Source organism: Anomalospiza imberbis, chromosome 4 (assembly GCF_031753505.1).
Source record: "Anomalospiza imberbis isolate Cuckoo-Finch-1a 21T00152 chromosome 4, ASM3175350v1, whole genome shotgun sequence".
NCBI classification, from domain to species: Eukaryota; Metazoa; Chordata; class Aves; order Passeriformes; family Viduidae; genus Anomalospiza; species Anomalospiza imberbis.
In genome coordinates, this window is record NC_089684.1 from 16,366,756 (window position 1) to 16,383,751 (window position 16,996).

Below are 16,996 nucleotides of genomic sequence, written 5' to 3' on the forward strand. Positions count from 1 at the left end.
GCTTGGAGGTATTCTGACTTGCACTTTGGGGTAGCTTCAGCTCTGATGGGTATATTAAATGTAAAATGTGTTCTTGCGTGACACAGCATATTGTAGGTTTCACATGAAGAAAGCCAATGTGTTCTGGTTATAAATCGGCGAACAATATTCAACTCAAATTTTATATCTGAACATTTTGTCACTCTCAATCAGAGCGTTTTGGATAGTTTTAAAGCAGTTCAGTAGTCAAGAGTCCTGGTTTTGTAATAGAACCGGCAAATGTGCACTCATCTTTTCTGACCAGAGAGGGGCACTGTCATCCAAGATTTTCAAGCTGGTTGAGCTGTGAAGGGGTACTGGAAGGCCTTTACATGCTAAAGAGTGTTAATGCATTGCTTTTCAAAAATACACAGAATAGATCAATAAGATGTGGGGGTGGTTCATCTCCTCAGTGAATCACATGTAAGGACTAAACCTGAGAGAGTCTGCTAAGCAACAAAAAATTCCCTCCAGTTCTTCAACTACCTGCTCTTTTGAACTGTCTAAAATGCATAGCATATGATGTTACAGGTAGTCCGTGTGCTGGAGCACTTATACAAGGTCTGTGTGATAAATAATAAAATCTGGTGAGAGAGTTAAATATTACAATACTGCCATCTTTGGCCCAAAGGTAGTCTCAGCTCTGTGAATTACTTCATTTTTACTGTGGGTTCACTTTCTGTACTTTCTTTAGAATTGTGTAAGACTGTGCTATCTTAAAAACAGATAATGTAACTTGTTAGCAAAATAATCTTATGTATTCAGTAAGTTTTGTAATTTTAATGTAGAGCACATATTGATGTGCTGACCCACAAAAGGCTGATGTGGGCTCAGTAGATGTATTATATAGAAAAGGCATTTCCCCACAAGTATGTAAAGTATTTAGAAATTAGGAATGTGTATGTATCCCTGTCTGTTATGATCTCCATAACAACTGAACTGTACTGCAGTCTGCCTCTGTATCTCACTCTTCCAAATATTTTCTTTCTTTTGTGGATCACTAAAAAGGTGATACTTGAAGAAAGGCTTGGAAGATAAAGGAGACAACTGAGAATTTGCTTGCATTCTTCTCCCTCCTTTTCCATCCCTTATATTTTTTTTTCACATCTTGTGGGAAATAACAGCAGAAAGGAAACTTCCAGAGCAGTTAGTGGGAGGAAGTCTGGGTGGCTTGGCAGGGTGGAGAGGAAGGGCATTCCAAGTGTACTGGGTGGCATAGTGTGTGCCTGCCTGTGCAGACACTTTGGGCTGGAGCACTGTTGTGGCTGATGGTTCCTTCCTGCTATTTTTTTAAAGTACATTTTCCAATAACCACAGTCCTTCTGTTGGGTCTTTTTCTCACATTTGCATGATTTGGCCCCATGTCATGGGTGTGTCATAGAATTGTTTCAAATTATTATTGAAGTGATGTTCATAAAGTAAGAAAATTTGATTTATATAGGAGTCATATAAATACAATGCTACTCACTTTTCTTATGTTTTTGGAACACAATTTTTGAATAAGATTAGTTCTGTCATGGTGGGGGTTTTTTGGTGTTTTTTTTTTGTTTTTTCCATCATATATTTTTTACATACTCTTTAAATTGCAGTTCACATCCCAGTAATATTTGCATAGTCTCAGTGGAGGACTTTCTCCCATCACACTTTTTTGTTCACTTCGTGTGTTCCCTGAGTGACCACTGGGAGGAACCAGGCATTATCAACCTGTTATTTTCCGTTCTACTTCATTCTCTGTGACTGGAAGGGGGTCTTTTAGGGGGAAATCACAAGTAAAATTTCTGACTTTGGAATGGTTTTCTTTCATTTGAATAACCCTGAAACCTTTTGTGTAGTTACCTCCCTCCTGCACTTAAGTTGCCTGACTTTAGCAGGCTTTAGGGAGCCCTCTGTGCTCTCACCCCTTACCCAGCTGACATCTGACAGCTCAACATCAGTAAATGCAAGTGTAAAAGATGTTAACTTTGGAAAATATGCATGTTGGAAAAATGCACATGGGAAAGCAAAGATACTAGCAGCATACTTAAAATAGGTCAGGGTTTTTTCTTGAGGTAGGTCTTTGCAGAAGACTAAACTAGCAAACCAACCTAGCATTTTGTCAAGGTCGCCTTTTAAGCTGATGTGCACCTCTGTGGTTCAATAGCTATGTCTGGAGCCTTAGGAAAAAAAATCTCAAAAGGTTAATAGGAACCATTGACTTCAAGTTACGAGACAGGACTTACTGCCATTCATTAAACATTATTGTAAAGTCCTATAAAGATGAGACTTGAATCTGGATTTGGGGGGAGGGGAGGCATTTTTTATTCCAGTTGGTAATATCAGCCCCTAAATTGTGACCAGTGCTACTGAATAATAAACCAGCAGGTTGGATTAAGTGTAAATGTGCTAGCTGCTATGCTGTGTTGTGTGCACGTGTAGAGTCAGCACTCTCCTCTCCTGGGCACGGTGTGCAGCTTTTTCCTAATGCTACTTTACACTCCTAGCAGCTGGATATGGAAAAGGATTCAATAAATTCTCGGTAAATAAATGTAATTAAGATGTCATATATCTGTGTTCTTTAAGGGTTAAAAGTTTTAACTTCAGCATTGTGTGAATAGTCAACTTGGATGGCACCCATGTTTTTTCAGCCCTGGTTGTGAATAGTGTCCATTGTGGAATCTGCTGGAGAAGGAACTCAATTGCAGGAGCCAGCTTAATTGCAGGAGGCAAGAAGCTAATAGTATCAGACCTGCAGCTTTGTCTCTTTTTTTTTTTTGCATCTGTAGCGTATTGGTGATAAAGGATAGAAAAATGCTGGCAGAACTGTGAATAGCTTTTAAAATAATAGTTGAATGTTATCTGATATGGGCAGATCAGATAAATATATGTTAGTAAACTGACACTTTGAAGACATTCACCTTGATTGTCCTCACTGATGTGATTTTTCTTCCTTCTTCCATAAAGCTGAAAGGATTTCTGTAATTTTTCCTCTTGCTGTGTATTGTATACATCCTTCCCTTGACTTAGTTTAGGTGAGAATTCATTCATGGTAGTAATTCTCTTAATCAAATTTCAGTAGCACTGTCAACCACTTAACAAAGCTATTCAAAGGCAAATGAAGTCGAGTACGTTAAAAACTGTAGGCTCTGTTTCTTCTCTCACATGAGTGTTTCCCCATCAACTCCAGTGCAGATTGTCTTGTGTTTGACTGTAGCAGATGAGAATAGGTAGGCAGTGTTTGACATTGAATAGGAGTTTTCATATGACTAGAAGTGTCATGTAATTTTTCAGGTGTACCAACTGTCCCTGCCCTACTAAAGGACTAATTCTGGGTGGGAAAAACACAGAATGGTTGACTGGAACATAAGAAAATTTAAAAAAAAATAAGGACACAATAGTCAAACCCTTTGGGTATAATGTAGGATTAAACTCATTGAAGGTAATAATATAAGTGTGTTGGAGATGACATTATATTTTCCTTGGGAGGATGTTGAAATGAGAAGAAATATGAAAGGAATTATCTTACAGCCATTATAGGTAAGACTGTTGAGTCTCATTTCCTGTTCAACTAAGGTGGGCAACTTTGAAAGAAAGGTTTCTAAAACCTTTAAAAGTTTTAGCCTATTTCCCAGAGAAAGATGGGAAGGCTAATATCCCTGCACTATATACAGCTGGTAGGTCTGAGCAGGAACTGTATGGAATTGTCATTCAGAAGAATCTGGAGGGAAAAGAAAGAGACAAATAAGTAGACCTGAATGTGAGGGGAGTTGCTGTGTTGCTGTGTTTTACTAAGATTCCCGTTCTGTTTTAAAGGGCTGAATTCCTTGCTTCAGTATGAAATCTTACCAGGAGCTGGTTATGAGAAATTCAAGATGAACTCAGACAGTGGAGAACTCGTAACAGCTGCATCACTGGACAGGGAAACGCAGGAGGTTTTCAGTATTAAAGGTAGCAATGTGAAATATCTATGAATGCCTCTGGAGTGGGAAGTGAGAGTGAGTGAGGTGTTACTATCAGCATTACTTTTTTCATGCCTTCTGAATTAAATGCAAGTGGTAAGATTTTCAAGTATAGAAGAGCATATGCTTTTTACACAGGACAAATAGCTCTCCTACTCTGACATTATTAAAGAGTATCTATTGCTGCAACCTCAACCACTGAATGAAATTTGCTTTCTTTTTATTGATCTTAGTTTTGGTTCGGGACAGTGGAACTCCGTCGCTGTCAAGCACAGTGACGGTAATCTGCACAGTGCTGGATGAAAATGATCACTCTCCCACATTTCTCCTTCCTCCCTCTGAGATCTTTATTCCAGAGAACCAGCAGCTTTCTGTTGTTTACATTGTCCGAGCTGTGGATATGGATGCTGGCAATAATGGAGCTCTAAGATACAAAATAATTGGTAAGTTCTATTCCATCATTTTGTTAGTATAAATCAGGGAAATATATAAACAGCAGCATCCAAATTTTAGACTAGTCTTGACTTTACCAGGCCTCCCTAGCTCCCATCTTGTCCACATGCTTCTTTTATGTGGAAAAGAAAAGGGATCTTTCACCCTTTTTTCAGCACTAATAAGCACTTCCCAGACATACTTTCATTCTGCATTCTGGATTTGAAATACTGCAGAACAGAGAAACAAAAAAAAAAAATCAAATGCTGGAATGAGGCATTAATCATGAAGGCATAATTTTTGTCCTTTTTGTTATAGTTGTAGAAGTGTGAATGTAAATATTCCCTTGAAAATATACCCAAGAATTAATTAAAATTTATTTAATGATATTTATTAAATTTTATTTTGTGAGAGCTTCTTTCACCCAGCAATTAATAATGTCTTACTTGGCTTCCATCTTGCCAAACTCTCCCTGTGTCCACTATGCCAATGTAAGCTCCACAGCTGTTCAAAGCCTCTTGTAGTATCTTTGGACTAATACAAGTTTGCTGTGCTTACTTTGGTTTGTGGCTCTCAGCAATAGCTCAAATGTAGGCAGAGAGCTACTGTGGTAAAAACCAACACATTTTTCTTTGAAGAAACAGTTATGAATTCCTTTGTTTTCTTGGTTTTAATGTTGTGGTCTTCTATGACATTTAATTTAGTTACCTTTGGTCTTTCTGTATGTTATAAAGAATGTAAGCCATTCACTGTTACTAAAAATGCTGACTTTTCAGTTGACTGCTTCATATTTATTCCCAGTGCCCCCAAATCATGACCTTGTTCAGCTCTTGAATTCCAAGAGATATGTTTGTAGAAGAGAACAAGGAGTAAGCAGTGACAATTGTCAGCAATGCTTTATAGATTGGTGGAATTTGTAACTGAGGTTGGGAAGAGGTCACCTCGTGCAGCAACATAGATGCATGAGCATTTATAAGGTGGGCTAGTTTGGGAAAAAAGGTATGCGTCTGGCCAAAAAGCCAGTCTCTAAATTGATATGACATTCTGCATTTGTTATCATTGCTACTCAACTCACTGTTTCAAGTGAAACACAGGTTTTAATTTGTATGAGAAATAAAATATGTGAAAGACACATGAGCACACTAGCTATATGAGCAACTGGACCTTGTTATTGCAGTTAGCATAGAGCATTCACAAGGGGTTCTTTTTCAAAAGTAGTTGTTTGTGATCATTTAATTTTTTATGTGTTTGAAAGGTGGAAATGTTGGAGAATACTTCACTCTAAATAAAACATCAGGCAAGCTGCTGATCACTCGTAGCTTAGACAGAGAAGACATCAGCAATTTCACTCTTGTAATTGAGTGCCATGACCTAGGCAGCCCCTTGAGAAGCTCCACTGCACAGCTCTATCTAACAGTCTTGGATGAAAATGACCACAGCCCGTTGTTTGTGAAGACCCAGTATCAACTCTCTGTGACAGAAGGCCTGGAGGAAGGCTCAGCTATCCTGGACCTCTCTGCTTCTGATGAAGATGCTGGCCTGAATGGTGAAGTTATGTATTCCTTCATTGATGACACGTATGGAGCATTTGCCATTGATAGTGTCACGGGATCCATCATTACTACAAAGGCACTGGACAGGGAGACTAAGTCCCAGTACACGTTTAGGGCTGTGGCAAGTGACTGTAGCACCCATTTTCCAAGGAGCACCACTGTCAGTGTTGTGGTGCACGTTGATGATGTCAATGATAATGATCCTGTTTTTTTGCAGAATCCTATCAGGGTCTTTGTGCCTGCTGAAACTGCTGTGAATGAGACAGTAGCCACTGTGAGAGCAGAGGATGTGGATCTGGGATCAAATGGAGCTATTGTTTTTAATTTGATGATGGCAGAAACTGTATTTCAGATTGATATGAAGACAGGTGACATCATTCTTCGGGAGTCCTTGGCTTCCAAGGCCTTCAGTACCCAGCTGCTAGTGATGGCTTCAGATCAAGGCATCGCACCTCGAACAGCCACAGCTGTGGTCACTGTCTTTACAGAAGAGCAAGAGGAGGTGATCTCATTCAGCCACAGCCTGTACGAAGCAAGAGTGCCTGAGAACAGTGCAGCAGGTGGGCATGAAATCCCTCTTCTTGGCGTCACCAGTCTCCCCTCCTTTTGGAATGGTAATTGTAATGAATAGGATAGGGAAACCTTTTTTTTTCTATGCAGCAGCAGGGAAAAGTTATTGTGGATGTAGCCAATACCTGTTTGCCCCTTTCAAATGCACTGGCATGAAAAAGATGAAATGGAGGAGGCATTGTCTAATCATCAGTGGGTTCATTCATTTAGCAAAATTACTGTAATGATGAGTGGACAGCATTTATTTGTTGTTTCTCTGGGCAGTGCACACAAGGTCAGATGAGTTGAGTGTTGGGAACCAGTTGCAACCTGGTATTTCTTGTTTTCACAAAACCCTTCACAAACTGCAGTAGCTTTCATAAATACCTTACTGAAGATTTGGACACTTGCAGTAGAAGGAGAGAGGTGAGTTAGGATGGGGTAGAGAAGGTCGGAGGTTATTGGTACATGGTCACTTGGACAGTGTCTCTCTAGGTGGAGACTGCATTATGGAATGCCACCTATAGACAAACCAGCTTCAGTCGCTAGGTGCTTACAGATTTATTTGGATTTGTTCTGGTTATTGATAAGAATTACTGATCTACTTTTTTTTTCATTCTAAGAACATTAGTAGTTATCCCTCCAGCCAATTAGATGTGGTATCTTCTCCTGCATCAGGGATTGTCTCTGTCCTGATGAGGGGCAGAAAGGAATGGCTTTCAGATATTTCTGTACACAAATCTCACTATTTAATTGGCCAGATGTATTTAAAGATCTGACTTGCACTATATTCTCAATTAAAACAGCTCATGAGGTTCACCTTGAACAAGTAATTTCTCTTTTATAATTCAAACTTCCCTCAGTAAAACAAAGGCAGTATCCCCTTACATCCTAAGGGTTTTGTGAGACTAGTGCATTCCTAGATCTTGAGTAACAGCCTGTATATTGGATTATGAATCAGTAAATAAGAAATGTGTTAGTAATTTTGGGAAACCAATCAATATTCTTGGATGATTGCAAACAGAAGAGAGAATGAAGGGTGAAGAAGGCTGTTGCAGTAATTACTGCTGTGGTTATTCAGCCATTTCTTTCTCTGTGCTTGTTTGGGACTACAAGCCAAATTTTTGAATTGTTACATTTAATGAAAGAAAATAAAGATAAGGGCTTTATGGCAACAGATAAGCTGCTCTGATCCTAGATTTTTAAAGTGTAGCTGTGTTCCTAGGTCAGGCTAAAAAGCCAGCCTGAAATTGCAGAAATGCCCCAAGGAACTGTGGTATCAGAATGCCATTGTGTTCTCCCATTCAATCTATAGAAATATAATTAAGATTCAATTTAACTTGTTTTGATTAAAGGAAATTTAGCAAAGCTTCAGGGTAAACAGACGGGTTTGATCACAAAATGTTAGCTTGTGTTTAATAATACTTCTGTTTGCTCAGAAGATCAAATTCTTCTAAGAATATAAGAGATTTTACCAAATACTAGTACTGTTTGTCTCTGTTTATACTATTTTCCTTTTTTCATAAGCATAAATAAATATCAAATATTTTACATTTCCATGGGGAAGAAAAGCATGATTGTAATTAAAACTCTCATAGAAGTTAGCTTATAGGATAGATGTGATCCTGAGACCCCTACAAATGTGAATGGTACCAGTGTATTCAGTCCAGGGAAGATTTACATTACATACTGATTATTTGTAGAACTGGTATTAATAAATGTGGCTTCTGTTCATAATTTTATGTCTGCCTTAACTGAAGGATGGGAAAACACTACGTTTATTTTAAAAAGAATAAAAAATGTGAGTAAGATAAATGACTAAAAAACAAAGCCAAGGGTCCTTAGTTTTAATTTAGTCTAAACCCATGAAATGGCCAAGTGCCTCAGGAACTGGTCCTTCTGGTCACATTTTCTTTAAGTGTTTGACCTCCAAGTTTAATGACCTTTAGAAAACCCCATTTTTCTATTCTTTTTGTTTAATATTGAATACTTAATGTCTTTAAATATTATAAACTGTACTACAGCAGGCACTTACAAGTTAATCAATAAATAATCAAGTGACTATGCTCTTCAGAGGGTAAGAAACCTGTATTATTTACCCAACTTCTAGTTGAATGGTTGTTTACATAACACTTGGAGACAGATTCACCAGTAAAACTTCTTGACTCCTCTATTTTCTTATTCTATTAGGTATCAAATATGTATTCCCTCATTCTTTAAGTCAAAGAATCACAGAATGGGTGAGGTTGGGTTAGGGTTAGGGACCAAAAGGGTCATCTGGTCCCTAACCCTGCTCAAGCAGGGTCATCGCAGAGCACATGGCGCACAGGATTTTGTCCAGACCGTTCTTGAATTTTTATCTCCATGCGCACCTTTTCATTTCATGGCAATTAAGAGGTCTGAAGAAATAATGGCAAGGATGAACACAGGTTAGATGGCAGAGGATGGTGAAAAGAGACTACTGTAATGAGGACTGAAGAAAGAAGAAAATGCTAGTGATACAGCAGCTCTGTATGGTGCTGGTGTTAGGACATACATATTAAAAAAAACTCATATATATAAAACATATATGTCCTAACAAAGAATTCAGCAAGTGTTTTGGAGCTGATTTGGCCAGGTAGGCAAATGCTGTTCACTCTGACATGTTTTGGTTTTGAGTCTGCAGACATAATGGTGGGATCTGGGCTGTATAAACAGTTTGAGATACTTCATATGCAGTCAGACTGTATGTGATTAAACTGAAAAAAACCCTGGATTTACATATTTTACATCACTCTTCACGTCTTTCAACATTTTTTACTAATTTAGAGGTCAATTGCCTAGCATTTCAAGCCAATCTGACTGCTTTTGCTTTGAACCTGATCTCCCCACTGCCTTGCTTTATCTTCAGTGCTTATCTCAGCCTCGATGTGTTTTTGCAGGGAGAAAGCTCCCTTTCCCTGATTTTTATCTGTTAAGAGCTACATGATGTGACCTCTGTTTGCGGCAATGTCTGAATTGCATGTGATTGGAATGGCAAGTTCCAGCAGATGGACATTTTCTATTGCTCTTTATCTGTATAGAGCCTGTTTATATCACAGCTGACCTCACACTTTGGTCATATTTTTTTGATAAAGAACTGTAAAAATTCACTGTTTGGAGGAATCGTTTTCTGTGAAAGGTGTCAGAACACAAGAGATTTGTACTCTGCTAAAAAGAAGTTGTAAATAATTTTATCTGCATGAAAAACGTGGAATTTAAAGATTAGAATATGAGGACTCAGAAAAAGAGTTTATTAACCTTACCTCTGGAAAACAAGGATTCCAGTAGAAATGCTGCTGTTTCCTTTATTTCTGGTAGTATTTCTTCTTAAACACACAAGCAAACAAACAAAGGTGCAGACAGTGTTAAAAGATAAAGAGGGATAGTCTTCAGACCTTGGGTTTTTTTTATTCCTAACTCTGCTCTGAGGATGGTGTCAATGATTGTCCTTGCAGTTTTCTGTAGTAAATCAAAGTTGCTTGGCAATGAAAATTCAACCTACAGCCCCTTATTTTAGTTCCTAAAAAACTCTAGGTCAGCATTCATATGTCTGTCTTTATATATTGGACAGATGGATTTTGATTCCAGAGCTTTTCTAGTAAATATCTTATAAGTATATTGACAAGTACAGAAAATCACATGTCAAAATTGGCATACTTTTTCTTTTGACAGACAGATTTTGAGAGCAAATAGTAAACCCTTAACAGAAAAATTCTGGTTTCTAAAAAGTAATATGTGACTGCTAAAATTAAAAAGGTATCAGATTGTTGTAATAGCAATGTTTCATCTTATTTTTTATACTAAAGTCTTTTCCTCTGGCATCCAGGACACTGAGTATGAGCAGTATGACCTTTGTGCTATAATAAAATAACTAATTGCCTCTAATGGTGTTTGAAAGAGCTCAGGTTGCCTCATTCCATCATAGCTGCATGGAAACAATTACAATTTAATTGAATAATTAAAAACATTAAAATCAATGGCCATATATGCTAGATAATTTCATAAGTCACTTGAAAATAATAATTATTTGTAGGTTTTGATAATGCCTTTTGAACTTAATATATTTTTGTTAAATATATATTCTGAGCAGGATAATTTATTGAGTTCCACATTTTCCTTTTTCTTTTATTCCAAACAGGATTTTTATTTCATGTCTCCTGCATTCTATATTAAATTATTGATCTTTTCATGGAATTTGGATTCTATGTGAATTGACACATAGCTATGCACATAGTTTCATCTTCTCTTTCTCTTTGTCAAAAGGTGGCTAATTAAAATTCTGAAGGATATTTAATTTAGGGTACTGTTCAAAAACCCAAAGCAAATCCTGATAAATGGAGAAAAAAAATAAACTCTTTCTGGTTATTTGTGGGTGACATGATGTACCAAAAACCCAACAAAAATTAGGTATGACTTCAGGTAAGAGAGAACTCAAATGATTCCTGTGAGTTTGCAATTAGGAAAAGTTAAATCCCATAATTTTATTTAGGCAGATAGTTGTTATCAGATGTGTCATTTATTGAGGAAGGAGGGATAGACAGTACGTTTGTAATATAGGAAAAATCTATGGAGAATTATTCTTATAGTCTACTAAACTAATGAATGAGCACCTAACCTAGTACATAGTTGTGCATCTGCTGTTAATACCAATACTATAAAATTAGAACAAAACTTTCAAGGGTGGGCATGATGAAAATGTCTTATTGCTTCCATAGGTACATCACTTCTAACAGTAGAAGCCTATGCACACAAATTTACAGGTGAAGACATAAAATACAGTATCTTCAGTGACCAGGAAATATTCTCCATACACCCTGTTACAGGTACACTTTATAATTTTTTTCAGGTGTCTGTGTGTATTTTGGAGCATTAGCAAGTTCCTACCACAAGAACAAGGACTACATATCTTAAGAGTACTCCCTAGTAATAATTCTGTTACAATGAACAGGTAATTAGTAAACCCAGGCACTGTCATAAACTTGAGGTAAAAAGAAATTGAACACCAGTATCCCTGTTTAAAACACTCAGTTCTGCTTTACTATTGATCATCAGGTGTTGGGAGTTGATAAACTACTACTTTGGATACAAGCTGAGATTCCATCTTGTTTCCCAAAAACTCAATAAACAAAATCCTTCAAAACACTTCTACTTTAGAAGCATTAGACTCTTGTTGATTTTAATGCTCTTTGTTTCAGGCAAACCTCAACATATTTTAAAGTTAAGTCTGGTTTGTTTGGTTTTTTTTTTGGTTTGGTTTTTTTTTGTTTGTTTTTTTTTTTTTTTTTTTGTGATTGTATTTGTGTTCTTCAGCAGTTTGGCTTTCACCTGCTCTTCAGTCAGGAATTCCAAGTGCAGGAGTGTGAGGTGTTCCCCATGTACATTTACATTTTCTCCTCTAAGGCTTGTAACAGAGCACAGCTAATCTGGTTACCTCTCAGCTCCTAAACATCTGCGATAAGTTTGCCTTCTGAATAGCTGCAGTCTCTCTTTTTGGGATGGCATATAGACAGTGTAAGCAGTTTTCCCCAGAAACAGTGTAAATATTTGTACCCTTAATAAATTGCTTTATCCCTGAGTTTCTGAAGACTCTAACCTCTGATTATCCTGATGTCTCCAGGCAACAAATGGCATAACACTAAAATAATTTTTTTAGATGAGTGCATACTTCTGATTTTCAAGTCCTTCTTATTTCACTGAAATAAAACTAGAGAGATTAGCCTTAAAGAATATCTTAGACGCAGACAGGGTTTTTACTGAGGAAGTGAATCTTCTCCAATATCACCTTCAAAAAAAAAATTCAAATGGTATTTTCTCTTTTTTATCAAGCTAGGCTGAAAAATGGTTACATGATGCTTTGAAGCAAACAGGAGTGGAATTTCTATAGCAGTGAATGTATCACAAGTCTTCTTTTGAGACATTTGATCCATTGTGTTTTCTTCTGTTTCCTTTCCTCTGAAGCTTTTCTTCTGTTTTTTAGAAAAAAATAATTAAGTTCAACCTTTAAGGACTTTTGAAGAGCAGTGCTTACATTAGCATAATTTTGACACCAGTAATTCTCTACCCCTTGCTTCTACAGCAGAAGTATTTTTTGAGCCGTATCAATGCCCTGTCTGTAATTCATATTCTGAACAGCCAAAGGTCTGCTCTACTTGCCTTTTCAAGCACTGATGTTAATTAACCACACTTTGGAGAAGACTTTCTACCATTATTATTTTTTATTATACTGTACAATTGTAGAAAGAGTAGGAGGTGACTCAAAGACATGACCTAGTCTGTCCCTCCAATGCAGGAGGGGAATTAATTGTGCCAAAGTATGACAGAAATTTGTACTGTCCTTAAAAACAGTCAGGAACAGTGATTCTGAAAACCCTCTCAAAAGTCTGCGAAAGTCTTGGCAGTTGGAAAGTTTTTATTTCTGTTTATCTGAATGTTTGCTGAAATATTTTAATCTTATTCTTAATCTCGTAAGAGTAGATATGAGACAAAGGCAATCCCCCTATTATTTGCATATTTCAAGACTGTTACCCTGTTTTTTCTTTAAGTGCACTTCTGAAGAATAAGCAACTCTGGTTCTTTCATATATTCCTCCTAGGTGGTGTACCTCAGACTTGATTATTTGTTTCAGTCTACACTAGAGCCTTTCAGTTTGGTCTCTGTTATCTGGAAATGTATTTCTTCTGCCACTGTCTGTTTTCTTTTCTCTGTAAACAGAATGTGATATTTTTAAGTGTTGTGCTGAAAATAAAACACCTTTGAAATCTTTACGTCCAAGACGCGGGTCCATAAACAATAGTTAATGTTTCCTTATTCTAGAAAATATAAAATAAAAAGCACTAGTTTGGGGAGCCACAATTGATGCATTCTTTTGATAGCCCAAGTTTGGGATAACAAGATTCATGACATCATTACTGAAAAGTCCATGCAAAACTGAATTTGAGTTCTAATGAAAATTAATATACAAATCAAGTATGTTTCATGCTTAGATGTAATGGAGAACTGTGAGTATGTTCCTAGAACATTGAAACAATGACTATGGATTTCCAAGGACATTTCATGTTTAATGTGGAGGTGGCCAGTTGTCCTTGTCATTTCAATAAGTCTCATTCTTTGTTTATTTTTGACAGAATAACAGCTCAGGGGAGGGGGCTCGCTGCATCAGAGTGTTTTGCCTGTGTATCAGTCAGATACACAGTAAATTGTAGTAAATTTGCTTTGTTTTTGGAAATTGCCAGTGCAGTGTTGGTTGGTGAAAACTTAGCTATCAGATTTATTCAGTAACTAGCATGTTGGAGTGATGGTAGGTAGAAAAAGACACAATGGTGAGCTTCCTGGAATTCTGTTATGTGTTCAATGAAGATGACCATATATGTTAGGAATTTCATAACTGCATTTGTACATGTTTTTTCCTGAATGATTATATCACATCTTGAGATTTTTTTTTCTTGTAATAAACCAGGCACAATCACAGTAAAAGAGCCAAAGTACCTTGATTATGAAGATAAGTGTAAAATACATCTTACAGTTGTGGCTGAAAATAGCTTCAATTCAGTGTTCTGTGGAGTGACAGTTTTGATTCAAGATGTGAATGACAATGCACCTAAATTTGAGCAAAGCTATTACAAAGCATCAATATGGGAAGGCCAGAGTCCTAAAACAGATGTCATACAGGTAAGTGGAAGTATACCTTCCCAAGCACAGTGCTGTAGTTAAAAAGAAGTTTGGCTGATCAGTTCACCATTACAATCCTGTTAGCTCTGTCCTGGACCACTCTGTCTTAAAAACTGGGAGTAGGGTTCTTGGTGTTGCTAGTAGTCTGCTTGGATATCTAAAATATTACATTATTCTTTTTTTTTTTTTTCTAGACCGTATTTCAGATCATTCATTCAGGTCTTTTGAACTGAAAGAGAAATCTGTACCTTCTGGATAACTGTGCACCTGGAATTTAAATTCTCTTTTAAAAAAAAATCTGTTTCTATCTTCAAGCAATTGAAAAATACCATTCAAATCTGTGGTTCTGGTTACAATATAGGCTGTGTCTTGTATTAGTGCTTCTACTGAAAGGACTACAGCAATAAAAAGAATGCTTTCTACTCATCAGGCTAGTAGAGTCAAACCCAAGTGTTCAATTTAAAATCTGATGCCTAAAGAGCAGCTTGTCTTAATTTAAATGTGCAAACACTTCTTCCTCTGAATGGGTCCATTCTCCCAAAATGTTTCCAGCTGGCCGTGTTAGAGCAAAAGAAGACATCAGTTGGACTAGAAGAACACATAATTTCCTCAGTACATGTTCTTGCATTGCAAGTCAGGTCACGGTGAAGGTCATGTTAGGTACTAAAGATATTCCCTCTCTAGAGAATAAATAAATGAAAAGCTACAAATGCCTCCAAGGCAAAGTGATTAAAAACTGATGGACATTGTATTTAGAGAAACATATGTCCAGGAATGGAGAAAAATCCAAAGGCAGTCAAGCCAGATGTGTAATCAAAATTTTATGACAGAATATATTCTATTATGTTTCCCTTATTCAATCTGACTGGTTGCCTCTGCTATGTTTTGGATCCCAGACTCATTATAATGCTTGTTCAGCAACCAAAAAAATACAAAGATGACTCTTCAAAGAGTGAGAGAACTCTTTGAGAAACCTGTTCACTGCTGCTGACTGCTCCTTATTCTGTTGGCAAATCTTTACAGATTTGGTTTTTACATTTTCTGGTTGGTATTTTTAAAAGGTTACTAATGCACTATTCCATGAAAGCTCTGAAAACGTAGTAGTTTAATTATTTTATCATTTGTTTGTATAGCAGCAATATTATAAATGTCAGTCCTGTACCACTGAGAAAGTGCATTTTTATGTGCTCAACAGGGAGAGCATTCTAACAGCAACTTAATAGTAAAATTATTACCTTCAGCCCTACTGCTTTATGTAGCTGAATTTCAAATTGCTCATTCATGTGCAGCCCATTGCAGTTCATGGGCAGATTTTGTTACCTTACACGATACTCAAGCTGGGGACAATGATGATTTATTTAAATATGTGCAGTCGAAAGGAAAGTAATCAGAAATATCTGACTGAAGTATAAGGGTTTTCTTTCTGAAATCATGTCCTACTGTTTTTAATTAAGTCTCGGGTTTGCTCACAAACAGGTATTTGCAACTGACCTTGACAGTGGGCTGAATGGAGAAACTGAATACTCAATTGTATCTGGTAATGAAAATGCAACATTTTTAATTGATTCAGCACGAGGAATTCTAGCAACTAATACGGGCCTAGATTATGAAAGCACTTCATCTTACAGGTTTGTATTTAAGGCTCTCATAAAAATATATTCTTTTTGTCTCATCTAACTTGAGAATATTTGTGTTACATATTTCATAGTTTCCTGTTGATATCCATTACCCACAGAACCTGAGTGCAAGCCAGGCAGCGCTGAAAACAGCTCTAAAGCTGCCCATTTGTACTATAGATTCTTGTGTAGTTACCAAATTTAGAGAAAGGAATATAGTCTAGTTTAATCAATGACAACACTTAATGATATAAGTGTGATTATTAACTATAGGAACAATGACATTTCCTGGATTCTAGTTTATTAATAACTGTACAGCCATTCCCTCTCTGGAAATGTACTTTTTATAAAGACACAGGGAAAACACTCAAATCAAATCCAAGAAATAGGGATATGTTCTCATTTTTATTTGCTATATAGTTCAAAGTTTCTTCTCAATAATGTGATAAAGGCTCTTTTTAAACTGTTTCTATCTATAACCTGTCTTGTACTAAGTATTAATTTTTTGCAGTTTTTCTGAAACTCTGAATAAATATGGTCAAGTGGACATGACAGGTTTTTTTATGGGTTATTCCATAGTTGGAATTAGAAAGGAAATAAACAGTGCCTTGAAGAGAAAATATGATGATGAAGATTCATGAATAGACCCATTTTAAGTACTGCAATCTCCACAAAAAGTATTATTTATGTGTATGTGTCAGTAGAAGCTACTTTTTTTTCCCATGTGGTTGTGGTATCAGTTAAAATGTTTGCACGTTTTCCTGTCCTGTGGGACCTCAAAGTTTTAAACATCCGATAAGAATTCTTATGAATGAGAGTAACTTGTAGAATACCACATCCAAGGATATTGACAGAGTATGTGGGGGGTTTTTAATATCAAGCTGATTTGATAATAATGCACCCAAAATACTTTGTTTTTACTTAATACATGGGACACTTAATTTGGAGGGTTTTTTTCAGTTTTTCACTGAATCAAAAGCATCAGTTCTGATTTTCAAAAATTTAAATAGCATAATACATTTTATTTGTAACTAGTACTTTAAAAGAACACTTGGAATAAGTCCTTCAAAGGAAGGATGTTTACTGTTGGTGAAATGTTGAACATGGGAGCATAATAATTCTCATATATCTCTTTAAATGGGAGCCTGATTTATTTCACTATCTGTGTATGAATTCTAGACTTTCAGTTTGACAATTTGTTCAG

The 16,996-nt window shown here is 36.6% G+C and overlaps 1 protein-coding gene across 1 annotated transcript in view; it reads left to right on the top strand.

Moving 5' to 3' along the window:
• DCHS2 (dachsous cadherin-related 2) overlaps positions 1 to 16,996 on the top strand; it is a 104,249-nt gene that overhangs the window by 76,285 nt on the left and 10,968 nt on the right. Inside the window, exons 11-16 of the mRNA XM_068189196.1 lie at positions 3,808 to 3,942; positions 4,187 to 4,396; positions 5,641 to 6,498; positions 11,224 to 11,331; positions 13,965 to 14,176; positions 15,653 to 15,804. Of these exons, the coding sequence (XP_068045297.1) occupies positions 3,808 to 3,942; positions 4,187 to 4,396; positions 5,641 to 6,498; positions 11,224 to 11,331; positions 13,965 to 14,176; positions 15,653 to 15,804 (1,675 nt within the window). The remainder of the gene's footprint in view (positions 1 to 3,807; positions 3,943 to 4,186; positions 4,397 to 5,640; positions 6,499 to 11,223; positions 11,332 to 13,964; positions 14,177 to 15,652; positions 15,805 to 16,996) is intronic.